Raw genomic sequence first — 27,524 nt, 5'->3', positions numbered from 1 at the left:
TCTTCTTGAGGACTTGCAGAGGATGTTGAAGGTTGCGACATGTTGTACTTTTTTGTTTTTTATTAACTTTACCACAAGACGTCTGAGTGTAAAATGCTTGCAAAGTAACAGAGCAGAACTTAAGTTTAACGACTTTCCAATGAAATCGAGAAAAAAAAGCTTTCCAAGAAGTGCAAACGAAAAACTAAATCGGAACTTGCTTTGCTCTCGTGACTGTTGATGATACAGTATCACTTCCTCTTTCGATTTCATAGGAAATGAAATCGTGGCTACTCATCCATCAGTCATCACAAGACTTCCGGGAAGCTCAATCATGGAAGCTTTTTTAGATTTACCCGGAAAAAAGAAATATTCAATATTTGGTACGCACATTTCAATCAGGGTTTAACTTCAATTTCGAGAATCCCTTTAAATTTATGTTTCAAAAAATTTCATGTACAGTATTTAGTATTGTATTTAAGTAATGTAAATCGGGTTTTTTTCGTTCCATTTTGTTATCAGTTCATCATTTCACATTTGCATGTGATCGTACAGTTATACTATACATAACCGATCCCTTGCATAAATCTGTGGAAATTTGTGGTTAACTGCGGTGAAATATATACCTAGAGTTCAACCACTAATTGTACATAAAGACTAACTATACCTCACCCCAAGGGGAAAACCCTGGGTACGAGGGTGACTATACCGGCGTATTCACGAGAGTTCTCCGATCGGCGCACTTTCCAGCCATAACTTGTGCATAAATTCATACAAATTATCTGAGACGGATACCTTTAAATACAGAAAATATACCGTGTTATATTTATCCTGAATTGTTCTTTCTTGAGGTCCAGTAAGGATCATCTCTTATTGATCCAGTGTTACTACAGGAGGAAACCTAAACTAAACTAACTTTATTTATATTGGATAGCTCTATCAGTTCTAAACTGTTCTTCCTAGCTCGAGCTCCCAGTAAGGATCATCTCTTATTGATTTCCAGTTATATTGGTAAACTGTTTTTCCAAAAAGATTGCAAACATCAAGTTTACTGACCTTGTAAGGCGTTGGGTTAAGAACTCGAAGATGATCTCCTCTGAAACTGTCCAAAGATTGCTGAACGTGTTCCCTTGACTCGGATATTGATGGTATCGACTCTTGGATCTTTCGATGAATAAAATTATAAAACATTAACATCTAACAAACTTCAGAACAAACTAAACAAACTTTAATCTCAAACAATTGCGCTCTCAGTTGTAAACTTTGTCTTCATACCCAGAATTTTCGGCCTGTTGTGCTTAATCTGTTGTATGTACCTTATTTTTAGGAAGACACTGATTGAACACTAGAATAAAACTCCGATAGAAAGTACCAGCTGTCGACTTCACGGCTTCACAACTACAGTACATGGTCAAACGTCGACCTTACCTTCCCATCCTTCCAGTAGACTTTGTAAAGATCTTCAATTTTCGATGGTGAGACCCAGGCTCTTTTATTCTCGAGAACTGGATGACGACATAGTATTCGTGATCCGACACCAGGCATCTCTTCTCTGCTCTTCGTCATCAGATCCACAAGTGCTTTCCCTAAAGAAACGGATTTTATCCCAACGAAATTTATTTTCCAAAACATCCTGTACAATAGTTGCACGAAAGTGTTCAAATCACAAAATTTCAAAGTGATCTTTTACCATCGTGTCCATAAAGACGATAAAGGTTCTTTTTTCCAGGAATTGAGACTTTCTCAACATCTTCACTTAGCTTCATTCTTGGACTTCCAGAAATTTCAATAAGCTAGAACAAGATATACACCTTGATAGACGATGCAGCGAATTAGGAATTACTCTTTCAAAAACACGTGCGCTACGCTATATCAACAACTAAACCAAGCCTAGACTACCCCATCAGGTAGCACTTCATCAGGGATAAACCACCAGCTAGTTCTACTGCAAGGGACGATTATTTGTTTCACTCACTTTGAAAACACACCACCCACCCGAGAGCTGGTTGTTTTTGACACGTTACCAAGTGCGTACCAATACCAAAGGAATCTATCGAGTGTCCCTTAAAAACGAAAAAAAGTATAAATAAAGTTAGTTTAGTTTAGGTTTTCTCCTGTAGTAACACCAGTGTTCAGATCAATAAGAGATGATCCCTACTGGATCTCTAGGAAGAGCAGTTTAGAACTGATAGAGCTATCCGGTATAATTAAATAAAGTTAGTTTAGTACCTGACGTACCTGTTGGTTCAGTGATAGCAAGGTATCTTCATTGATATCATTACTTGCAACAATAGTAGTTTTCTTCAACCAAGGAGCATCAAACCTAGGGGCAACACAAACTTGATTAAGATTTGTGAAGGCAACTCTAGTCTAAAGCACCCAGTGTAATACTGATTGAAATTGATTGACATGATGTACACCTGGATTAGACCTGACTTACTCTTCAGCAACCATTTTCAATCTTTTTCTTACTTCCTGTGACAAGTACGCCAAATCACCGGAGTCCAAACGAATACCCAGTGCCTTATATCCAAAATCATAAAGAGTTAAGGCAACAGCACAGAAATTGGGAAGACCACTCCTGAATGAAGTTCAAGATTGAAAACAGTGAATGGATGGACGTCTGGATCGAAGAAAATGAGATCTCCAAAAAAATACCTTAGAACATTGTAGGTGTCAACTAAAGCTAAAAAAGATGTTGGAAAGGCTGTAGCGTAGGCACAAAACCCAACTCTCTCTCCGTCATTTGTTTCTGATTGAACAACTTTCAAAACTGGTGCTATTTTTTTCAACCATTTGACAGTTTCTGGGTAGAAATCTCTGGGTGGTTTTGACTTATCAGCTGGCTGTAATTTTCCAATTTGTTTCTCTTCACTTGGGTTGAACGATGAAACAAAGGAATGAGCATGTGTTCCTTTGATTGGAACTCCATACAACATGCCTGCCATTACATTACTCGTCCCATCAAATCCTGAATAATAAAAATTAAAATGTTGTCAAGGAACTATCTTTGGGCCAGTTTTCAGCCTTCAAAGATCTTCACTAACCTCCCAAGTAAGAATATTTTGAAGCAGAAAGACCTCCATTAGGTCCTTGTGCTCTTCTCAGACCAAATTCTAACAATGTTTTTCCTGGACCAGCAGCAAGTCTAAACCTTGCAGCATTCGTGGCCACCAGGCTAAAATGAATTCATAGAAAAAAATATATATTACTCTGAAAATTCTACACTGTTCTTTCTAGAGGTCCAGTAAGGATCATCTCTTATATTGATCCAGTGTTACTACAGGAGGAAACCTAAACTAAATTAAATGTTTGTCTTCTAAGCAGAACAAAGAATAAACATCTGAATCACACCTTGCATAATTGACCAAAGTCAACAATGTTGTCTCCATCAGTTGTGTGACTAAATTAACAAAATATTATAAATTATTTTACTGTTATAACAACTTCTTTTCACTGATCTCATAATCTAGGATGGTGATGCACTACTTATATGCCTATTATCATGTACAACTAAGAAAACAGTCCAAACAAATGTCTCAAACCTGCCAGAGGTCCAGAGATTACTAAAAGAGGCTCTTTTGGAAAAACAACTGAACCCTCTTTAACAGCCATGACAGTGACTTCAGATGTGTTTAACTGTTTAAAAAATGTGTAAAACTCTTCTTCTGTAGTGTCTGGAAACACAGTTCTGAGATAAGCAACATCTAAGAATGACAAAAATGATATCTTGTCATTCAAACTAGCAAAAATGTGTCTTTTGAACAAATTTGCAAAAGTGATGACAAACTATAATTAACAGTAGACAAAAATATATAAATTTAAACTAGGTGCTGGACCTGGCCCTCGGTTCTATACATTCCCTTGGGCTGTGCAAATCTCAATGGGTGTACCCCTAGGGCTTTTCACTGAGTGCCCCCGGGGCTGTCTGCACGCTCGCACCTGCTCTGCATAGAAGAAATATACGTGGTCTAAAAATTGATGATTTAAATATTTGAGATGCCAAATGTAACTATCCACTTTTAATCCCAAGATTACTTCAAAACCTTGCCCCGTTCCATTTTTGGTACAGATAATACTCCAAAAAGCACACCTGCAGTTTTAACAACGCAGGATTGCAAATCGAAAGCATTAATATACTTGAAAAAATTATATAATTTCAGCTGCAAAATATATCATCAAATATGCAAACAAAGAATGATATTTAAGCAGTAAAACTTTAAGCAAGAATAAGCTCTACCTTCATCGGTAATTTTAAAATTCTCTATGTAATGCAAACACTCTTGCAAGCCAGCGAATATTGTAAATTCCCCGTGAAATGGATTCTTCCTGAAGTACAAATCAAACGTGGCATTATCGTTTTGTTTTCCAGCTTTCCAATAACCATAAACCATAGTAATCTGATATAAATCGGTCAGCATTGGACTGCAAGGCTCGTACGAGCAAAAATTACGTGCAGAAGACATGTTTCCTGCGTGTTTAGGCACTAAAATTATAACGTTTCATTCAAAATTTCCAAGAAATAGAGTTTCTTGTTACATAACACGAAAATGAAACAAGTTACGAAATTTACAAATTTCATTGTTCGCGCGTAACCCCGCCATGTTCTGGCCGAGAGCTCGGAGTTCCGGCCGGGAGAAGATCCCTAGAGCGGAATTTATGCGAATTTTTGCGCACGTTTATTGTGTTTTGCGTGCGCGTCCGTCCCTCTGTGATCCGTCGCTTTCATAAGCGCGAGACATTATTACGTATTTTACAAGATTAAGCTCTCATAAACTTATTATGTATACACATTGTATAATCATCTGAATCACTAGGCTGTACTAAACTATATTTCGAGTTATAAAGTTCAAAAATCCATTAAAGTTCACGACTAGCTTCCATATTAATCATCCCGATTATCTTCTTTTAACCAGAGCGGACCAAATTGACTGAAGATAGACACAACATTTGCATAACAAGTTGCAATATGGAAGTAGAAAAAAATGCAAAGAGGTAAGGAGAAATGGCTCAGACCAAACCAAGTGTACTTGCCAAAAAACTGTTCAGCAATTACAGTGTCTCCCGAAGTATGCCTGAGCTCATAGGTCTTTGAAGCCCAGTAACTGATGTTCATGACAAGAGCAAATGAGGCATACTGTCGGATAAACTTAGATGCTTTGTTAGCTTTGGTATCTGCGACCTTAGGAAGCTTGTACTGGTAGGCTTTTCTGATGAAGTAAAACTGGACACAACTTGCAAAGAGCTCAAACATAGAAGCAATACCACTCCAGAGAACATAAAGTATTGGAAAATTTCGCCATTCACAAATGGCTGCAACCGTGGAAGCCATATCGAATGCTGGAAATCCAAGTAAGGCTGAGACACCCAACAAATATATTTCCAGTTTGGTTTGCTTGTCTTTCTTCACGAAACCTGACTTTTCATTTAAAAGACTTGTGCATTTAAAACAGCAGTACATCATCGCAAGGAAGAACAAGCTCTTCAGGACGTAGAGTATCACTTTAGGGGCAGTAAAATCTATTGCAATCTGTTCTTTCATGTAAGCCACAAACACAACAGGAATTGCAAGAAGTCCTAAAATGAAACCAAAACGCCAGAGTGTCCACTGCTGTTTTTGGGGTTTGGGTACGTGGGTTTCAGGTTTCTTTATGACCAGCCAAACATCTAGCAACAAACCGGATGCAAGCAGAGCATATTCCATTGAAAAGGTGCTGATGTAAGGTGCAAAGTTGCTAAGAAGATTGTGGAGTTCTCGTGACGCTGGGCTTGTGAGGTTTTCATTAGCACAAAGATCATGTTTTTCTATGCCAAAATAGTAATGATTCAACCACGATACATTACTCAATTTTGCGGCGCCCGTTGCATCGTTGAAAAATACCGACGCCCAGATGGTCAGGTTGGTTGCTAAGGTTACCATGACAAAGAAAACGCCACCGGGAAGACTGTTGTGATGAATGCTGTCACGAGAGAGCTTGTAGAAAAAATACATTTGGAAGTAAATGAAAGCAATCTTGAAGAAAGGATACACTGCAAAGACGTAACTCAGACCTTCAACATGCTTGCTACATTTTATAAAATCCACGAAAAGGAGAATTTGTGTAGTGGCGCTGACTGTTCCAAAGATGGCGACGCCTGTTAACAGATGCCTGGGTATCAATGTTCCATCCCGTCTGCGTGAGTAATGGGGCGTTTGAGGCACCACGGCGAAACACATCCATGCCACAAATACAGAAATTAACAGCATCATGTAGATCAAAACCTGATGGGGTTTTATTTGTCCTGCCTGACGGTCAGTGTTTAGATTTGCTGCAAAAGTCAGGGCAATGCCAAGAACCACAATCAACAACATTGCTATAACACTAGTTGTTGGTTGTGATAATGTTTTGTCAATTCTTGCAATAATTCCTGGTTTAGCCTCCAAGCGTGGTGCTTGTCGACCAGGAATAGACCCATACCGCATTGTCGGTAATCCACTGTCGCTATTGGTATCATCTGTGACATCAGTTGATCTTCTTGGTCGAATCAGGGGGGTTCGTTCACTGCCTGTTGGTATGTGCTTAATGTGGTTGGTATTGGTTGAACCATGTTCATCATCAACCGAAACAGAACATGGATTATCAAGACCTCCAGTTTCAACTCCTGATGCAACAGGAAGTAATTTTCGTCCAGAATTTTCATCACTGGTGCTTGCAACTTGATCCATTCAAAAGCTTTTTTTATTTTAATATTCTTGTTCTACAAAATAAACGAACCGTTTCAATTGCAATAGCTTTATACAGCACAGATGAATTTAGAAAGATCTTGTAGCCACAGAATTGTGAACGTTTTAATATAAATGTTGATGAAAATACACAAAGCTTAAAGATTAGATAAAAACGTCAATAAATACTTGTGAAATGAGCACCAACAAGGCAACAAATGATAATATTTAAAATACAATGCATGGTGGCAAGATTTATAGAAACGGGTTGTACAAGCCAAAAACCACAAGGTCTATAGTATAATTTCCGGAAAACCTCTGCCAAAAACCTCACGGATCAGTACAATTTCTCAGGCCAAAACCGCTTCAATGCATGCTTCCGACTGTACAATAATTGTATTTTAAGAAATAATTGTGTACCTTACAAATAGCTCTCAACTCGTAAGCGATTATTTTTCGAGATGGCGACAACAAAACGTAATTTCCAAGTTTTGGTAGCTGCCCTTGCAAGCCTTGCTTCAAAGAAAACAGCAAATGCAATTACAAAACGTCGTTACGTCGATGACATCATTTGATCAATTTCATGCGAAACCGAAAGTTACCGAAATTACAAACGACAGGAAGTTGAACATTCTAAGGAGGGGCTTCCCCACTGAGAGACTTCCCCTTCCCCCATTCACCCACCCCCCCTTGCATGTATTCACCATAGCACTATCTGCAACATTAAAGGGGACAGAGGAGGGGGGGGGCATATTGAAATGTCGCTCAATTTACAATTAAACCACCTTTAGCATCCCAAACACTAAATATTTTTAAACAAAATTTGCAGAATTTTAATTTCAATGTAAAGCTATGTTTGGTTATAAATTACTAGGTGAATATGTAAGTTATTTGTGTGTTGTTGACTTGTTGTGCAAAACTCCAAACGCTTCAAGTCAAAAATATAATGAAATGTACCATCAAATGATCTTCAAGCAAAAAACAGCAGGTTAAAGCAAAGCCTATCTCATCTTAAGACTTTAAAAGAAGCAAATTTAAAAATATTTGTTAACAATTTTGAAACAACTATAGTTCATTGTGAGATTCCCTGACACAGTCTGTTGAAAATTCTTGGCAAAGAAAAGTTGTTAGTTCCCCTCTTCTGCGAAACTCTTTGTATATCTCATCTTCGCCGACATCTCCAGCAACAGTTGAACATTTTTCTCTAAGTCTGGGAGGAAATAGAGAATCATTATGAGAGAGCAATGAGTTTGACTTTGCAAATAAAACTAGTTTTTCCTTACCTATTTGGCCACTTTCCTCCGCCTTGCATCATTCCAGGGACATCCTTCGCTTCTAAACCTTCGCCACTTAAACGGTTAACTCCATCTACAGTTTTTATGCCATAACTAAACAGATAAAAGAATACCTGTGATCTGTAGCCCATCCAATAGTTTAAAGGATATTGTAAAAACACCAGGATTTATATACAACATTCAGCTGTCAGCCTGTCATAACATACTTGTCCCAGGCATTGTCACAGACATCTTCAATTATGTCAAGATATTCTGACTCTGATAAACCCTTCTTCTTCAACGACGGACGTTTATCCTCCGCACGCTTGAGTTTTGCCGTGAGCTATTGAAATAGGATAAACCAATCTTAGAATCAAGGCTTTTCAGAGGCTTTTTATAACTAGCAAAGTGCACTTCGACCTCACTTGATAAGCAACAGCTGTACAAGCGTCACACCGCATTTCGAAGGAACCAGGGATATGCATCGAGTGCTCTTCCTCTTCGTTCATTTTAGGAGTTTCAAATCGCATCGGTTGACCTTGCTGAGCAAGACAACAGCTTGTCCCCAAAGAGAAAGCAATGACAACAAGAAATGCAGACGACATGTTTGCAACAAGGATACACTCGCGATAAACCAGCTTTGTTTTTGCTAGTTCAGCGTGATATTGCAAGAGACGCCTAAAGAAGGCTTCGTTTTTATGCAAAGCACCTGTTTAAGTCTCAAAAATTAGCATTTATTATGTTCTTCTCAATCAAAACAATAATAAAACAATAATCATCTGACACGTATACTTCGACCAACCTGTTCAGAACAGTCAACAGTCAGCAAAGCCTTCCCCCCCCGGGCACAGAGCCCCGGAAAAAATTCGGGAAACGCAATTTATTCAGTGAAGCAGGACGTCATTTTTGCGCGCGGGATGTGAGTCTAGGTCTCTAGGAGGCGCAAATAAAGTGTCATATTTTTAGTACACTCTTGAAGGGGTCCTATGAAGATAATATATTAGGATTTCATGCATTTTAAAAGCACTCAGATGAGATAATCTTATTTCCTAGTGAATCGCTATGATGCTGCACAAACACAATCTTAACAAGTATCTACAATTCTTCATTGAATTATTATTTCATCTGTTCTCTTCTTGTACAGAAAAAGCCAGAAATCAAAGATGAGTATCATTCGTGACATTTTCATAAGCTTTCTCCGAGACTGTCTCGTCGCTTGTCTCTGAGTTTAAACCCTCAATATTTTCATGCACCTCATCTGCTTGCTCAATAACATCAATATCTTCTAGATCCTGGGATAAATTTCTTACATCTTCATAAAAATGGTCGATAGCCTGATCCTCCACGAATTTTTCATCGTGACTTGCAGCGTTTGGCTCGGAATCATTCTGTGGAATAGAGCTGGGAGAAATATCGTCATCAACAAATGCTTCGTTTAACATTTTGTGTCGGTGAATAACGGATGGTTTTACGCCTGGTTTGTTTTCTGTTTTCGCTTTTGCTGACCGCGTATTTGCGTTGGAAACTAAAAAAGGATAGATTGTCCTTTCCAGTTTAGTTTTATAGTATTCTACAATAAGCTGTCATGGTTTATGTCTGAACTACCTGAGAAAGATATCTCAAACGTGGTGGTCTAGTGTAGGTAGTATTTTACGATAAGCTGTCGTAGTTTGTGTCTGAACTACCTGAAAAAGATATCTCAAACGTGGTGGTCTAGTGTAGGTAGTATTCTACAATAAGCTGTCGTAGTTTGTGTCTGAACTACCTGAAAAAGATATCTCAAACGTGGTGGTCTAGTGTAGGTAGTATTCTACAATAAACTGTCGTAGTTTGTGTCTGAACTAACTGCATGAAAGGGTATCTTAACCATTTATTCAGTCTACCATTCATCTGCTCATACCTTGATGTTCTTTCTGACTCTTTGTCACGGTTGAAGTGGATTGGGTTCCCTGTTTCTTTCTGATCGTCGAGCCGCGGGCGAGGGGGGTGGAGAATGTGTACAACAGGGGATTAAGACTGCTATTTATCGGCAACACAAATACTGCTATCCATGCGTACACCTGTTTTCTCGGGTCGTGCAAGCTATCCACCAAAGCTAACATACTTATAATGATAACCGGAAACCAACAGAAGAAATCTGTCAAGATTATGAACAGCATCCTCTTAGCCAAGGTGGAATCCTGGTTGGATCTGGTGGATCTGACGGCTTGACCTGCCTGGGTTATAGTCTTGTACATCACAGCATAGGAAACGACGATAAAAATGAAGGACGCACCGTTAAGACCGATGAAGACAAAAGCCGAATACTCCCAGCCGGGAGATCTTTCGCTCGACAGCTCAAAAGGCAGACAAACTGGTGAGCGGCCGTAGAAATGTGTCCGGCGTCGAAAATCGTGGAAATATGAATCGTCCGTTAAAGGGATCACAGCCAAGGCAATTCCTAGAATCCATATGAAGGTAGTAAGGTAAACAGCACGTTTCATTGACATTCTACGAAACTTGAAAGGAAAGACGATACAGATGACTCGATCGAAGGTTATGAGAGAGAGCGTGAATACCGACACTTCGCTTGAGATGGTCGAAATCACTCCGCTAAATATACAGAGATCAGAAGCACGCCAGGAAAAGTCATGCTTGAAATAGACTCCGTCCCAGAGCCTGTCCTTATACGCGATTATCAACATATAGATTCCCATCATGAAGTCAGAAACGGCTAAATTTGTCAGTAGGAACGAGTTGACGCGGTTTTTATCCTTTCCAACGATACGCCAGATCAAGACACCTAGGTTGCCAAGGAACGCTAGCGTGCCAAGAACCCATATACTGTATTTTAACACAGAGTTTTTCAAAAGTTCATCGCAGCTTGAGATTCCACTGTCTCCGAGAGAGGTGCAAGATACACTGGGTTGTGCTTTCTCCGCGTAACAACACAACGTAAAATGATCAACTTTTCTAAAACGAAAACACGGATATTTCATAGAACTATTCAGTATTTACTGATAGGAGCCTGAACAAAGTTTCTTCGAGCTTTCAATACTTACAGTGATCGCAATGCGGTCAGAGGAGTAAACAGGTCTTCCGGAATATCGTCAATCGCGTTGCCTGATAGATCGCTAAAAACACGAAACTATAGTTCGCACTGAGAAGAACAAATTTGAAATTATTTTAAAACGACTCGGCTTACAGTTCAGATAATTCACGAAGTTTATCGAATGATCCCGACTCGATCGTTCTAATTCCATTGTCATTTAATTTCCTAGGAAATATAAAGTAGAATAAAACTATTTGGTAACTGATCAGCAATATAAGGCAAAGTAAACATTCACGAACAATTTTTTTACTAACAACTTCTTCAGTGACGGTACATTTTGTAGCCATTCCCTTTTGATAAATGGTAGTCTATTCCGCTGAAGGTGCCTGAAGATATTTGTAGTAAACCATTATTGTACAAAATTGAAAACAAACAGGATTTCAGAGCGTATACTTTACTCACAGTATCTGAAGCGATGCAGTCTCGTTGAAGATATTATCATCCATGTTTTGTAGTTCATTGTTGTCTAAGTATCTGAAAAAATAAATCACATTACACACCGCGTCCATTGTAAAAGCCAAACTCATTTGCAAATTTATATTATTCTTACAAGAAAGTAAGATTGTGAAGTCCTGTGAAAACGCCGTCTTTTAAAACAGCAAACTTGTTGAAACGGAGGCTCCTGCAAGGATTGAAGCAATGACTGTCAGAAGGCGTAGGCATTAGACGTTTTAAACGAAGTATTTCTGTATGGATGTTACAACAGGAATGAAAACTTTGGTACTTACAGAGCTCGGAGTTTGCTCAGGGAAGAAAAAGGATGATTTTCTAATGACTGAATCCAGTTTCCACTCAAGTCTCTGAAATGGTAAAAGAACAAGAGTTTCTGTCTTAGCAGACTAGTTTTAGTCACAGCCTTAGCTCACAGCTTTTAGGAAATATCGTACGGCATAATTTGGTTGTCTTTATCTACTTTAACTTAAAGAAAGCAGTAAACAAGATATATGAATAGACCATTTCATAACTTACATAACTTCAAGAGACGAGTTAAAAGTAAAAAGATTTGCAGGAATGCTTCTAATTGTGTTCTGCCCAAGCCGTCTGCAAGATTAAAGTTTATAAAACGATTTGTTTACACTTATCGCACTTCACAACCTCAATTCAACTTCGATTAAGGGGAAATAATCGAAATTTTTATAATAACGTACAATGTTTTCAAAGAACGGAGTTTCTGAAATGCTCTTCCTTCAATGGTTGAGATGAAGTTGTAATTCAAACTCCTAAAAAAATTAAGATTTTTGTTTAAACAAGTAAAAACATATATAGTTGAACAAAAAATAAATGAAATAATCCTTGCTTACAGTAGTTCCAGATCTGATAGGCTATCGAAGTCAGTATCACTCAATTTATAGAAGGAACTCTCTCTGAAAAATCTAAAAGGATACAAATGGTTTAAGTCGTTCATCAAGACCACAACATTAATTCAAATGAACATCAAGGACTCATTTCTATTTTTATTTCTTACATTGCAGCCGTGTATTGAGGGAACACAGAGGGAATTTTGTATATTTTTTCTGCGCTCAAAGTGATTCTCGACTGATCTGAGGGCCATCGATAACAACGGCAGTCGCTAGGACAATCTGGGTAGAGTTAAAAAATGCGGTTTCAATTGTTCTCTTCGTTGTAAAATTGGACAGAAGAGATTGGAAATTTGCAGAACTGATTTGGAAGACCTAGAACTCTTGTAGCAAGAACAGATCTGAGCCAATAGAGTTATGTAGTACTAACAACAAAAAATATAAAATAATAAAGTTTATACCTGGGATATCGGCAAACGAGCAAGCATCCTCTTCATCGTCTGTCAACATAGAAAGATTAGTTTGTAATTTGGGTTTGTGATTAATCATTAGCGCGGAACAAAACCCGAGAACTATTCCACCACTAAAAGTTGAGAATTTCGCCTGCACAGTTTATCGCCTTCTTACCTTCTTTGACTACGCGGTATCGAATTTTGAATCCTGTTCGACGAATCTTGTGATTGCTTCGAAAAACAACAAGCACTTGGTCAGAGCTTGATTTAAAATCGCCCGGGATAGTCTTTCCACAAACGTAGAACTGTTTCTTCGGCTGCGCTTCATCCAATATCATAATGTGATCGTTTTGGCATCTGGGGTCCCACTCAAGATCCACGTAGAGAAACTCGAGACGAATCCGTTTACCCTTCGTGGTTCTCAGACGCCACTGTTGGTTGATGTCATTCGGATAGGACGAGGGGTAGTAAGGCGATGTTAAGATGCCATTTGTGCTGATGAATAGATTTGTACTTAAGTCTGTAAAGAGATGATTATCCACTGGTTTAGAATTGATTTGCTCTATCAGTTCTAAACTGTTCTTCCTAGAGGTCCAGTAAGGATCATCTCTTATTGATTCAGTGTTACTACAGGAGGAAACCTAAACTAAACTAACTTTATTTATACTGGATAGTTCTATCAGTTCTAAACTGTTCTTCCTAGAGATCCACTTTGTGCACTCGCCTTGAGCTCCAACAGGCAATGCTTGGCACAAGCCAGGGTTGAATGCAATCTTGGCAATCTTTATCGTGCTGTCGTGATCAATCAGTTCTCCAGTTAACCGGATCTGCAAGAAAACAGTCGCGCTTAGTTGCGATTGAAAGCTGACGGTCCTAAAAAGTAGTTTGCAAATAGGTTACCCTAAATTTGGAAACTATCCCAAGGGACACGCGCGCTTCTCTCCATGTGAAACTTTGATTAGAAGCACGCACATGCCACAACGTTTCCATCCCTGTTCCTCTTCGATCAAGAATGACTTTCAATGAAGTTTCTTCACCAGTTAGAAGGAATGAAAACTGCAAACACACGCCATAGCTCTCTATGATTGTGGACGCCATCTCTGGCGAGAGGAGAGTCGAGATGACGTGTCTTTGAGTGGTGTCACGATAGAGCGAAACTCGGTAAGGGTAGAGCTCGAGAGAACTGTGATTGCGCGCAAGAGAAGAATCGTTTCCTCCTGAAATATATGAGATGAGTTTATGAGATTACTGTGCTTCTTTACTTATGCTCAATACCTCAGACAACTTTGATATTTTTAGCGGTCTTTTCAGAGGCTCTTAAACATATATGTACTCACCACCAGAAAAATTGGAGGGAATAGAAGCATTTACTTCTTCATACTCGCGAGTCCAAGCCATGCTGTTTAGTTGTGATTCGTCTCTCCAACCACAGAAATCTGACTTAAAGTCACAGGATCCCATCGCTAACAATAAGAAAATAATCTTTGAGAATCATAACACATTCATATCACACCATGAAGTCAGAACTCATTACTAAATATTTCACTCACAAAGTTCATATTCACAAATAAAGTTAATTTTCTCTGTACACTTCTTCACCTTCCAACCAAGATCACTGACAGCGACACAGTCCTTGTTCTGACTAAATATATCACCAAAGCTTTCTGAACTGGACCAATTGGTATAACCAACCTAGGTTTTCAAAGCCAAGTTTATCGTCAGGTAAGTTGAATCATTGATGACTTTGTCAGGCTGGTCTGATTTGATCTAAAATACACCTTGATCCTACCTCACTATTATCTGACCATTCAAATATATCTTCATAAGTGATGTCATTTAATCCAACCCAAACTTCGCTTAAACCCAAGGACTTCATCATTGAGCTCAACGTTTCATCTTCTCTCTCGTTGTTAATCGACATTAAATGACTTCCATCAATTTCACAGAACGTTTTCGCATCCCTCCACATCAATTTCTCGTCGGAAAATTTGTAGCATTCTGATTCGCGGGAAGTGTAACCATTAGGACACCAAGGTTGCCTCAAAACAGCATCTTAGAGAATAGAATACAGAAGAAACACACATTAGTTGTTCTTCCTACGATTATTAATATACCACAACCAGTCTGCACCTTATCATTGTCACATCCAGTGTTCCTAGAAGGCTGAATGAACAAATGATTTCACAACTGTTCACGGCGTCAACCTCTTACCTTTGGTTGAATTAACTCGGCAACCAAACTCGACATTAAAATATTTTTTATGACTCCAGCAGGTTGAAAGGATCTTCGGATCACTCAGAGACTTGCTAATATTACATGACTTTCGTCCGTCGCACTTAAGTTTCGTCTTTTTTGTCATATCAGGAAAACTGCTGCATGGATGTTGAAAGCCGCTAACATCGTAACCGAGACATTGAAACAGCTGTTGCACGTCTTGACCAACGTAGGCTTCGTGTATCTCTAGAACGCTTCCATCGTCAGGGCACTGAAGTACGTCGTGTTTTAGATCTTCACACATAATCTGCGTTTGTTTGACTACAGATGATGAAGTTTTTATTAGATTATGCACTCCATCCTCCTGTCCCCATTCCTTCCCCTGCTCTTACCTATCATCTCCTAATCTCCTCTTTCATTCACCTTCCCTCCACTCATCTTCCTTTATTCAACCCCCTCCACACCCTTATCATCCTTCCATCTCTTCTTCGCTCACATCCCTTCCCTCTTCTCCCCCCCTCCCCTTTCCTTCCTTCTCCTCCCCTCTTCTCCCCCCCCTTTCCTCCCCTCTCCTCCCCTCTTCTCCCCTCTCCTCCTCTCTCCTCCACTTTCCTCCCCTCTCCTCCCCTCTTCTCCCCTCTTCTCCCCTCTCCTCCCCTCTCCTCCTTAAACCCTCCACATTTAACCCTTCCACTCTCCTATCATCCTCCAATCTCTACCTTCACTCCATTCTCATCCCACCTCCCTACTAACTTTCCATTATCCCCCCAATTTTACCTGGAATATCACACACACCCAAAAGCATTTTGCTGCAGTTCACCCCCACAATATATTCCTTGTAAAACGCTGGACACAAGAAAGGGCCTTCTTCATCAACCATTCCTCTGAATCTCTCATCAAAGGCACTGTTTCCAGACATATTTCCTCTCAATGTTCCGTTGAGAAGATTACTATCAGATCCATTTCGAGAAACATTACTGTACATAACTTTCCCTGTTGTTCCATTAAGCAATAATACACTTCTATAGTTCTGAGAATTCGAAAACACCGACCAATGATCATCATATATCCAAAATAACGCCAAGTTTGCATAATTTCTTGAAAATTCCTGCAGTTGTTTAGAATTACTTTTGCTAAGCAAATTGCCTCCAAAAAACTTGCACTGGTCAACAGCATCGAACCAATTTGATTGGTTAACTGTTTTGTAACACGAGCCGTTCAAGAATGTTCCGTCAACGCAATCTTTCACAGGATTTCTCCAAATCCAGCCTAAATTAAACAATAAATATCAAACTGGATGTTGCAAATTTCAAACACACACAGTTTTGGAGAAGAAAAACACCAACCACTCGACCGTGAGCTTACTAACCAATACCTTTACAATAATAACGTCACCTTTGTCTGCCAATTGTAGTGGAAGCAACCAAATTCTCCCCCGTGTTACTGATACGATATCTCCGCTTCCATCAAGACGCACGGTCAAATTCACCAGCTTCGTTTTGCTATGGATGGAGATAGCAGAATCATTACTGCTGTCGCTGTTGTTAGTGCTATTGTTGTGAACGGTGATGTTTTCATGAACGGTGATGTTTTCATGAACGGTGATGTTTTCATGAACGGTGATGTTTTCATGAAGATATTCGCCCATAACCGTACCAAGAACAGCAGCACCAGGCTCAGTCTCTAAAATAACCCGCAAATCAGGTTTCAACTGCGAAACATTCACGGGTATATTCTTAACTACTTCGTTCACATTCAGCTTGTCGTAAAGTTGCTTGAACTGGGGTGACGGTTCTTGAAAGAAAACGGCAACCATATCTTTGGTGAAATTGATTTCAACGCCATGATAAAACGTCGAATCGATACGAGCAAGGACATCCAAGCCTACGAAAATAATTTCAAAAAATATATGCATCAAATTGTGACAGTTCCTTCTCTAAATATTCCACGCAAATACTTCCACTCTAATAACAATGGCCTTAATGTATCTCAATTACCTTCTTTAATGTTTGTACAAGGTTCAGGTGACAGGTTCAGTTCATCAATGGCTACCACACAGCTTTGCAGGGATTCCTCATTCACAGTAGCTTTCAGCGATAGCTTTAAAAAGAAGATTAGGTTGTGATTCATCTTGTAAGACTATCAATGGATAAAAAGAGATGATCCTTATCGGAATTCTAGAAAGAACAGTTTAGAACTGATGGAGCTATCCAGTATCAAAAAAGTTAGTTTAGTTTAGGTTTCCTCCTGTAGTAACACTGGATCAATAAGAGATGATCCTTACTGGACTTTTATGAAGAACAGTTTAGAACTGATAGAGCTATCCAGTAGAAATAAAGTTAGTTTAGTTTAGGTTTCCTCCGACAGTTAAGAACTGATAAAGTTAACCAGCGAGGATGAAACTCACAGTGTAGTCTTGAGTTGACTGCTTCAATGGTATTTCAGAAAATCGCCATTTCTCGTTGAAACGTCTCGTATTAATGACCGGAATGGACCATTTGTAGTCAAAAGATCGTTGACTGACGGAAATGGTCGTGTTTTCACATGATATGCTGGTATGCTGATGCCAGAATGATAAACATTGGTAAGAAATGCTACTAGAACGTTGGCTGACTTCTTTTGTAAGAGAAAAGGGAGCTTTTGTGTAAATAAATGAACCTAGAAAACAAGATAAGAGGATGGTAATTGAAAAGACCTCGCGTATCGCTATCCACTGATTCTTTATCCGAGTTTAGGAGGGTTCAGAAGATAGAAAAGAAATTTAAAACACAGCAACCTTCCAAAAGGGACGAATTATCTGCATTGTGTGAACTCTTTTCCCACGTTTCTAGTCCATCCCAAGAGCATGGTTCATCAAAAGAGCACGTCAAGATATCCTCTAAATAAATGAAGACTTCGTCTGATTCATGTTTAGGCAGCGCGTTGATGAGAAACAAAAACTTACCATCTTGATACGCTTCTAAACAAGATCCCTTGATAACTTCAATATCGTCCACAGCGATGTCACCACGATGTCCGGAACCCAATCCACCTTCCACGATTATCTAAATGAAACAATGTTCATAGTTGAGGTTTCCAGCGAACTACAATAACACTGGATCAATATGAGATGATTCTTACTGGATCTCTAGGAAGAACAGTTTAGAACTGATAGAGCTATCCAGTATAAATAAAGTTAGTTTAGTTTAGGTTTCTTCCTGTAGTAACACTGGATCAATAAGAGATGATCCTTACTGGACCTTTAGGAAGAACAGTTTAGAACTGATAGAGCTATCCAGTAAAAGTAAAGGTATAATTCTTACCATAAACTCGTTCTCACTGTCAAGAGTGACCAAAGCTTTATGCCAACGCATGTCAACTTCACCTGCTCGCTTCCACAACACCTCTTCAATTGTTTTGTTACCAGTCGACGCTGTGTACACAGCTAAATGACCAATATCTTGACCATGCATATGGTAGTAGAACTGTAGGCATACTGCACCAGCGTTGAAGGGACCCCCCAGAAGACGAGCTATCTCACCTTGGTTCCCTTCTTGAGTACTGGCCTCAATATAGAGATAACTACCTGGAATGATTTGAAAGGTAATCTCAAAAATCTCCGCTCTGAGAAGCTAGCTATGGCCGGGTTGTGACGAATCACTCCAGGACCACAGATTGCTACAACGTGGTGGTGTTCGGCGCCACGACTGTCTTCGTGCAAATATGCATTACATCATATCTTACCTTCTGATGAGGTAGTCGTATGATCAACTTCCGGGCCAGTATTCTCTGATGAAGTCGCCCCCTGATTGGCCCTCCAGTCACGTGAGCCCACGTTACTCCATCCGCACCAGCCGTTCTCAAAGTCGCATTCTGAAAAAGAACGAATACTCAAAGGAGTTTCAGTTGGTGAAACGTCCACTTTCCTCCCGAGACTAATTGCGCATAAAACGTCTTTAGAGGAAAAAATATTTGCATTTCTTACTTTGATAATATCCACAATCTGTACTATTCAGTTTCTCATCGTAAAGACATCCAAGATTATCTAAACTGCACGTTTTGTTCGCTAAAAATCACAGGAAATATCAGTTAGCTAAAATATCCGGCGGCCATTTCTACACAATTCGCTAGATGATCCACAAGATAACAGGAGAAAACTCTCCCGTCACAAAGCTCTTCTCTTGGACTAAGATGGTTATTTAATAAATGTGATAAATGTACCTGTTAATCCATTTTCTGAAAGTCTGCAAACGTTAGGTTCATCTGACCCGTCTTCGCAATCCCACACTTCATTGCAGGTAGAGCTCCACGGCACACATCTTCCACTGGGGCAGTAAAACTCGTCTTTCGTACAAAAATCTAAACAAGAATATTTCAGCTCCAGATGTAAACCACGGCAGTTAATTGCAGAACATTGCCTGAACTTTTCAAACCATCTCACCGCAATTTCTTTCATCAGAGTCATCGTTACAATCGCTTTCTCCGTTGCAAATTTTCTTCGATGAAACACACTCATGGCTCAACACACATTTGAACTGTCCAAGAATACAATCGCAACCTGCTTCGTCACTTTCATCTAAGCATTGTTTCTCCCCATCACATCGTTGACTGATCTTCAAACATTCGCCATTGGAACAACTGAATTGATTATCAGTGCATGAATGACCTTGGAACACGAAAGAATGGTGTTTGTTTCATTTGCGCAATGCTCAGTGCAACAGCAGAATCATTCAGAAATGATCCAACACAAGTATATACGGATTTTAAACACTGTTATCTACATCTTCATACCGATTTGGGCCATGTATGGATTAATTTGGTTTGGACAAGAGTCTGTGAGGACTTGAACATCTGATATCAATGCAGTCTCGTTTGTCTTTGTTGGATAAACTTTGAAAACAAACTGGAACGTATGAACGTGAGTAAAAATTGAGTTATAAAACTTTAAGTTAATTGTAAACAAACTTTCAAGGCAAAACATACTTCAAGAGTTTCTTTCGGCATAGTTAAGTGGACCCAGGCATTATGCCAACTGTCGCCATGAACTCCAGACAGCTGCCATATTTTTTTCTCAACGTCATGTCGTGTGCGTGTCGAGAGAGAAAGTGTCGTAGCCGACGAATTGGACAACTTATATCTGAACCTGGCACAAAGACCAGTAAAACTTGTGATGGCAGTGTTTTCAACTGAACCAAATGAGAACAGCGAGGTGACATTGTTTACAGAACTTTGAAAAGCGAAACCTGTCAAAATTAACAACATATATTCTTGATTATGCATGTTGGGCCCATGCAGCAGTTCTGAAAAGTTATAAAATGGCCCGCCGGAGTCCTTACCTGAAATATTATTACTAGAATACTTTACTCTGTCCCATCCACTATGTGACACAGTTGCATCACAGATATTGTCCGTAAACAGGCAGGAAATCGCAATAACAGCTGTTTGTAAATAACAAGCAGCAATTAGTGAAGTGCAATGACATATGTAGACTATTTCCTTTATTTTCATTGCGCTCAAGAGCGTTTTAGCATTGATTTATACTTACGATTCACCCGAACGCGACCAACGATTTCTAATTCCCATTTTAAATCTGTTCCAGGTTCAGGTAGATTCATGATTTCTGCGCAATCTCCGTTTCTTCGGTATCCCATCTGGAAAAAAACACGTCAAAAATGGTTATTTCGGATTTCCACCATTCATACTAGACCTCTAGGTCTAGGAAAAACAGTTTAGGTCTGAAAGAGCTATCTATTGTAAACAAAATACCTTGACATCGTAGATACCAGGTTGTAAAACCCAGTCAGATAAATTTATCATAATAAAACCAGTATGGCTGGCGCTTTGATTGGTTAACAGCTTACACTGAACACGACCAGCAAATGTCATGAACACGACAAGGTAACAGTAACCACAATAAAATCCTGCGCAACGACTCTCAAACACACCTAATAGAAGAACAATGTGAAGAGATGATCGGTAGAGAGGATATTTACAACTATACTTGACTAGTTTGCAGTAGAAATTCATTATTCATTTCAAAGTTGGGTTCCATACAGAATGTTATCAAAGTTCGTTCATTACTCACCAGTAATCAAAGTAGGTTCGCCAACAATCGTATTAAGATGACCCTCGGTTTCAAACGCAAAATCGACATGTAGTTCACCTAAATATATCCATTTGATTTCTATTAAAATTTTTGAGTTCACCTGACAACATGGCGAACATCGTCTGAACAAAGTTCAGGAATGAACACGCAATGTGCCATGTTTTCACCTGGTAAAATCCAGAATAGATTCTCGTCAAAAGGGTTTTCATTCAGAGAGATATCAACAACGACAGAACCATTGTCTGACAGCTGAACTAGGGACAACGACAAAGATTTGTCAACGACTTGTTTCACAGTTCCTTTCAAAAAGTACATGACACAAGCTTCGATATTTACGCTTGACGATAAATTCTTGGTTTTACTAAATGTAAAAGAAAAACAAGTTGTTCAACAAGAAAGCGTAAGGATAAATACTCAAGTAAAGTGTCTGAGTTTCGTGGATCAGCTCATATCTCATATCAGACGTGTTTGTTAGCTGATAATATTTACATGGACTGATGGACAACAATTTATACCTAACTTCCCATTTCATAATCGGCGAAGTCGTGTTCTCTCGTCTTGGTGAAAGATTGAAGACCACTTCATCTTCACCTCTTGTTTTGAATGTAAAATTTCCACTGACGCTTAGCTGCAAAAAAGAAAATAATTTTATAACATTTCCGCAAACATTTCATATTCCACATCAGCCTCACGCGACTATTTCTCCTCGCATTCACTTTCCTGCAACTTTATTTCACCCACTTTCCATTCCACTGTAAAACCTCACAGTCAAACAAAACTTTCAAGCTCCTTGTCTTACCATTAAATACGCTTCCAACGTTTCCACAAATCCTCTTCTGGGGTAAACAAGCTCGGGTATTGTGAAGTGGGGAAAAGTGTGGAAGAATTCGGGAACTGTAAGGTAACTGTTCTCTTCAAGGCTTGAGAGATCATCCGCCACTAAGAGCTCAGGTGTGAATGACCTCATTACACCCCGCAGTTCATCCAAGTCGTCTAAAATTTATGAATACGAAGAAATATGCTTGGTTATGGTTCAAATCAGCTGGGTTCGAGGCTGACCTGAACTCTTGGCTGAGGGTTAACAACTTAGCCAGCCTTGCCAAAGAAAAAACGTGTCTTGCGAGATTTACTTCTCACAAAACAAGCACAGAGTCAGAAACCAGCTGAGATAGACGCTTGCTGAAGTATTTTAAGTTCAGTATGTTGCTGAGGAATTCACGCACACAATAATTGACGCGAAAATAAGAATACGAGTTTTACAATTTTCGTACCTGTCTCGTACGCTTCAATCTCACAGAGCAAAATCTCAGTCAGGTCTGTTTTCATTTTAAGTTTAATAAAGTTTGCTAAAGTCGGTGGCTCCAAAAATATGTTTATGGCTTTGTTTGGAAGAACAGCAGCCTTCGACTGGGAGACGGTTTCGTTGAGTGTTAAATAGACATAAATTGTTGTTTGTCTTTGGTTCGGTGACGGCGTCAACTTGATACGATAAATCCTCATCTCAGACTGCAAGTCGATATGCATCCAAACCGCTTGTGCTTGCTAAGAATTAAAAATGGTTCTTTAAGGGTATTTGTTAGCATGATAAAGAAATTAATAACGAAGAGAGGCCCCTTGTCCTTGAGGAATTAGAGTAACTGATTCTTAAGGAAGGGGTTGTGGCTATCTTTAATCGAGGAGACACCAGAAGACATTCTGCTCTGGTATGACCACGGCAAATTATAAAAACCATATACAAACCTTTGCGATGGTGATGCACGTTTTGTCGTCAGCATCAACAAGGAGACCTGGCCCCGACGTTGATTTAGAACTTGATTGGTTTATTGGTTTACGATATGCAACATTTTCTAAAAAATGAAAACAATTTCAACGTACTGACAGCCAAACACAACAAAGTGGGTCAGTAATGACAATTCTTATAGTAGTCTTGTATTTGTGTCATTACCACAGAAACCAGGCAAGATATTTTGAAATCACGAGTCGGACCAAATTACCTCTCATTTTCTCGCAGAAATATACATCCGAGGGCTTTTCAGAAGTTGAATAGAAAGGATCTATGGCCGCTTCTAAAATCCAATCATTCATTTCATTTTTCCAAGCCAACCGACCTTTATCCACTCGCTTGGACGACATAGTGCCATTATACCCAAGACCATTGAGCCATTTCCACTCCAGATCTTTTCTTTGCAAGCCGACAGCTACAGTTTGTATCCCAAAAAGCCGAACTTGTATTTGCTCAAAATACTCTTTAGCGACTTTCAATTCATCGTTTGAAAGAGATGCTAAATCAGCCTCGTTTTCAATGCAACCTACTCTGGCTTCGTTCCATTTTGTATTACTTTCACAAAATATCTTATAGCACTTTCCATTCAAATACGTCCACCCATGTTCACACTTGCTTTCATCTGCGTGAAATATTCAAGATACAACATTTTTCATACGTCAAAAAAGCATTTTTTATACTGGATAGCTCTATCAGTTCTAAACTGTTCTTCCTAGAGGTCCAGTAAGGATCATCTCTTATTGATCCAGTGTTACTACAGGAGGAAACCTAAACTAAACTAACTTTATTTATACTGGATAGCTCTATCAGTTCTAAACTGTTCTTCCTAGAGGTCCAGTAAGGATCATCTCTTATTATCCAGTGTTACTACAGGAGGAAACCTAAACCCGTACCTTCTTCAATATCAACAAATTTCTTAACAAAGAAAGTATTATCCGCGCTGCTGAAACTTGTCCTGGGGAGGAGACTCGTAACATGGGTGATCCCGTCAAAATCTTTCGTCATCATGTACACGGCGTGTGATTGGTTGAGACCATTGGTTGAGTTATCATTGGCGACATAAAAGTAATGCTGTAAGCTACCATACAGGGTATCATTGCGGTCAGTGTTGAGTATAAGGTAGTCATTTTTATTGTAGACGTACACGGGTTGATGATAGACTGAACTTGGAAGAACATCAGCAATCATGTACCACTGGGGAAATGATCCACAGTAACCAGTCCGTTCCGAGATTGAAAGTTTCTCCGGCTGGCTTGGGTTGGACGTTATGTACAGTTTCGTCTCAGCTAAAGAAATATTTACAGTTTATTAGATGATTCCAGCTTTAGACTAGGTTTGTATGTCGTAGAATAACGACGTTTCTAATTCAGAAGACTATATTCGCAGTATCTCGCACACTAACAATCGTCAGGTTGAAAATCAAAAGTAATCATCATTACCTTTGCCATGACATTTCTCCCAATTTGGGGAAAGCGTAAAATCACGAAATAGAAAATTTGACGTAATCTCGACTCCTTCAATGATAAACTAGAAAAATAAATATCGAAGTGATCATTCATAAGAGCAGTTTAATTTGAACTAATGGGCAATGGCTAACCTGACGAAGGCGAATTTGAAGTTATTACTATTGTTTATATTCCAAGAAATTTATTGTTTTCAAAGTCAATAAGCAGCAGAATATTAGCACCGTGATAGAGCTATTCGATGTAAATACGTTTACCTTATACTGACCAACAGGCCGCGAGATTTTTATGGCAATATCGTCCCATCCAGCACCATAGTAAAGATTGCGACTCCAAACTGGAAACTTCTCGCCGTCATTTAAACTCTCAACAAACACGAATAGCCGCCCGCGAAAAGCAAGTTCCCAAGTTTGGGCATCAACCAAATAACTAAAGCGAAAGCAGCCATTCTCGAGATGAACGCTTGGGCTGGTGAGATAAATCTTTTTCCTACCACCACCCAATGCTTTCCAAACATATCTCTTTAAATCTAAAATAAGGGGATATTCAGTAGTAGTCGATAGTTCTCACAACTAGGGCTATCTAATATTGTAATAAAAACTCAAGTGACATGTAACAACACGAAGAATAGTTGGTAGAACACATAAATGACAAAAAATAACGACAATTACACGACTTACCCTTATTGTACTCAGCCTTCGTCTTCAAAGCGGATCCTTCGTCCTGCCAACCGCAGCGATGAGTTCTCATTGAGCAGTTGAATTGTACTTCTAAAAAGTGAACTTATTACTTAAATCTGTTGATACGAGTCACATCAGATTAACTTGAATCACACGGGGTTATGTCTTCGCTATCTAATACGCCGAAACACCCAATCCCCAATCCAAACCAAATACCTTTGGGTTCTTGATGACACGAATGGTTGCGAAATGAAATATCGTCGATTCCTGGTGCGTGCCTTGCAACCTCATCACCCACAATTCCTGAGACAAAAACCTTAACAGAGAAATAGAGAGCTGATAGAGCCATCAAGTATAAATAAAGTTAGACTAGTTTAAGTTTCCTTCTGTAGTAACACTGGATCAATAAGAGATGATCCTTACTGGACCTCTAGGAAGAACAGTTTAGAACTGATAGAGCTATTTAGTAACACTGGATGAATTAGAGATGATTCTTAATCGACTTTCATAAAGAATTTCGCTTAGTTTATTCCCAATGCTAAACCACACCTGGTACTCTTCAGTGATATTAATGTACAGTTGAGCTCGTTGCCACGTCATACCATGGTTCCCATAGCGACTGAATATCAACTTCGAATCTTCGTCTTCAACTTTAGTTTTGATATCCAAGAAGCCAGTTTCGTTTCCATGAAGATGAAAATAAAAAGACATGCACCTGGGTCCGGTGATGAGCGGGCTTTTGAATTCACCTTTTTCACTGCGTAAATAATTGTTATCATCCTCGTAGTCCAGCCAGGCATAACCAGGCTCTGAACCTAAACGCGAGTGAAAAGGATGTTATCAGGGGCACGGGAAGCCGGGAAAGAAAGGGGAGGTAACCCCACTACCTTTTTGCTTTTAAGGGGAGCACGAGGGGGAGCCGTGTGCCCTACTAACCTTGTTGAGGTAACAGGTAGGAGTTCTTATCAGTCGTCTCGTTTACGATGATCCACGCAAGCTTGGTGTCTGTATTTGGAGTTTTTAGATTCCTCCAGTTGCATATTCCAGTTGTAAAATTGCAATCAGGGTTACCTAAGAAACAAAAATGATTCAACCGATACACAACCTTAGAATATTTCACGTCAATAAAATTATTTGGTAGTGAGGATCATCATCTTTCATTGATGAAACTGGTGGACTGCAGGAGGAGACCTACAATCCTACACTAAACTAACTTTACTCGTATGCCACTGTGTTTACCTCGGCTTTCGGGAACTGTCGGTGGAGGTACTGCGAAAATATTAAAAAATTAAAGCTTAATATTTAATATGCAGTTCAATTTGAGTGTTGTTTGAAGGCTTGAAAAATATGCAAGGAAACAATTTAGAAAAAGGCTCACCGGTTGGAGAACAAGCTAAAAAAACAACAAATATTAAATCAGAATAGTGTACTCGTTCTGTAACCAAAAAAAATAGATATGGCATTCTACAATAAAATGTCGTAGTCTATTGTCTGGTGTTTGGCTATATTAGTAATTAAACAGCGGAATTATCAGTTCGTCTTACCTTCAGCACTAAAGAATAACCAATTAACTAAGACGAGAATCTTTAGCGGGAACGAATGCAGAATGTGCATATTTTCTTTTGGTATCAGAACTGTACCAAAAATGGGTAATCTTCCTGGATGAAATTAACGAATAAATTCGACACAGTTAAGTGAGTTAAATTTGGAAAATAATCTCTTCATTATTTCAAGAAAATTTCTAGTATAAAAATGAGTATACGCCTGTCAATTCGCATTGAAACTTCGTGTTTGGAAAGGCAATAAATTATACCTCGTGGAAATTGACAGAAATTTCTCGCAAAAGTCTGTATGTCCGCGTTATTTAAACGAGTGCTTTCTTTTGAAAACATTACATCAATTCCTTATTTTCTCCTGTGTGCTGATAAAATACTTAGCGTCAAATACTAGGCTTTTTTACCCACCTTATAACTTGAATTGTCGTCGTAGACGTTCGCTAAACAACACTTTAAAATTTCAATTAAAACAGTATGGCAAACTTTGGCGCAGGTGTTTAGCCAAGCATAATAAGTCATAACCCAGGTTATTCTAAAGATGGAACATATAAGTATTTGCTTATAAAATATTAAACAAGATTGCCATTATTTGAAAATCACACACGCAGGTCTGGGGAAATACATGAAAGTTTGACAGGGATCTTTGAAAGACATTCGCACAAAAATATGAAATTTAATGTCATATATTCTCTAAATTTTACTATAAAAAACCCAGCAGTTTCCATCATTTCCAGCCTTGTTCGCTGTCAAATATTTATTTAAAACAGAACAATTAAACGGTTCAAACGGTTAGGCGAACCATTGCGCGTATTGTACCAGAGTTATTGAAAGGCTAATACCAAGGGACAGAAATTTTTCCTTTGGATAATCGTAGATGAACAATGTTTCCTAAAGATTGAATACATGCGGTGAAGCACCTAGCAAAAAAATCTTTCATAAAATATTT

At 39.0% G+C, this 27,524-nt stretch overlaps 4 protein-coding genes across 5 annotated transcripts; all 4 read right to left on the bottom strand.

The window, feature by feature from the left end:
- Nucleotides 1–365: 365 nt before the first annotated feature.
- LOC114527698 (nicotinate phosphoribosyltransferase-like) lies at nt 366–4,373 on the bottom strand. Its single transcript, XM_028549404.1, has 12 exons — nt 4,220–4,373; nt 3,525–3,686; nt 3,334–3,382; nt 3,027–3,157; nt 2,638–2,950; nt 2,420–2,560; nt 2,218–2,302; nt 1,955–1,981; nt 1,670–1,772; nt 1,408–1,565; nt 1,036–1,143; nt 366–774 (listed from the first exon to the last, which is right to left on the bottom strand). Exons 1-12 carry the CDS (start codon nt 4,371–4,373, stop codon nt 697–699), a joined length of 1,509 nt encoding a protein of 502 aa, XP_028405205.1. The 3' UTR covers nt 366–696.
- Nucleotides 4,374–4,453: 80 nt separating this feature from the next.
- LOC114527472 (proton channel OtopLc-like) lies at nt 4,454–7,217 on the bottom strand. 2 transcript variants are annotated; one of them, XM_028549127.1, is made up of 3 exons: nt 7,103–7,217; nt 6,095–6,717; nt 4,454–5,953 (listed from the first exon to the last, which is right to left on the bottom strand). In XM_028549127.1, the coding sequence occupies exons 2-3, from the start codon at nt 6,683–6,685 to the stop codon at nt 4,865–4,867; spliced, it is 1,680 nt and encodes a 559-aa protein (XP_028404928.1). In that variant the 5' UTR covers nt 6,686–6,717; nt 7,103–7,217; the 3' UTR covers nt 4,454–4,864. The 2 variants fall into 2 exon arrangements, with proteins under 2 accessions (XP_028404928.1, XP_028404927.1); XM_028549126.1 differs by having other exon boundaries at nt 4,454–6,717.
- A 409-nt stretch (nt 7,218–7,626) lies between these two features.
- LOC114527662 (marginal zone B- and B1-cell-specific protein-like) lies at nt 7,627–8,779 on the bottom strand. Its single transcript, XM_028549370.1, has 4 exons — nt 8,382–8,779; nt 8,184–8,299; nt 7,966–8,070; nt 7,627–7,892 (listed from the first exon to the last, which is right to left on the bottom strand). The coding sequence occupies exons 1-4, from the start codon at nt 8,559–8,561 to the stop codon at nt 7,748–7,750; spliced, it is 546 nt and encodes a 181-aa protein (XP_028405171.1). The 5' UTR covers nt 8,562–8,779; the 3' UTR covers nt 7,627–7,747.
- Nucleotides 8,780–8,797: 18 nt separating this feature from the next.
- On the bottom strand, nt 8,798–27,032 carry LOC114527697. Its single transcript, XM_028549403.1, has 54 exons — nt 26,987–27,032; nt 26,567–26,680; nt 26,401–26,415; nt 26,262–26,291; nt 25,959–26,093; nt 25,572–25,837; nt 25,239–25,338; nt 25,023–25,112; nt 24,600–24,871; nt 24,319–24,406; nt 23,773–24,165; nt 23,091–23,501; nt 22,837–22,943; nt 22,368–22,638; nt 21,896–22,089; nt 21,612–21,724; nt 21,264–21,457; nt 21,076–21,153; nt 20,757–20,935; nt 20,536–20,641; nt 20,327–20,428; nt 19,974–20,233; nt 19,782–19,893; nt 19,432–19,656; nt 19,212–19,349; nt 18,976–19,056; nt 18,735–18,863; nt 18,314–18,576; nt 17,956–18,055; nt 17,788–17,889; nt 17,419–17,669; nt 17,009–17,111; nt 16,407–16,895; nt 15,789–16,280; nt 15,009–15,332; nt 14,587–14,849; nt 14,348–14,489; nt 14,135–14,260; nt 13,698–14,014; nt 13,522–13,624; nt 12,973–13,317; nt 12,807–12,845; nt 12,513–12,627; nt 12,349–12,420; nt 12,196–12,267; nt 12,017–12,088; nt 11,776–11,847; nt 11,598–11,669; nt 11,450–11,521; nt 11,302–11,373; nt 11,141–11,212; nt 10,998–11,069; nt 9,857–10,908; nt 8,798–9,481 (listed from the first exon to the last, which is right to left on the bottom strand). The coding sequence occupies exons 2-54, from the start codon at nt 26,634–26,636 to the stop codon at nt 9,114–9,116; spliced, it is 9,801 nt and encodes a 3,266-aa protein (XP_028405204.1). The 5' UTR covers nt 26,637–26,680; nt 26,987–27,032; the 3' UTR covers nt 8,798–9,113.
- Between the last annotated feature and the right edge of the window lie 492 nt (nt 27,033–27,524).

Source organism: Dendronephthya gigantea, unplaced genomic scaffold, assembly GCF_004324835.1.
Source record: "Dendronephthya gigantea isolate DGI-Jeju-01 unplaced genomic scaffold, DenGig_1.0 000045F, whole genome shotgun sequence".
NCBI lineage: Eukaryota > Metazoa > Cnidaria > Anthozoa > Malacalcyonacea > Nephtheidae > Dendronephthya > Dendronephthya gigantea.
The sequence above is the reverse complement of the archived record's forward strand: the minus strand, read 5'-3'. Positions and strand labels throughout refer to the sequence as shown.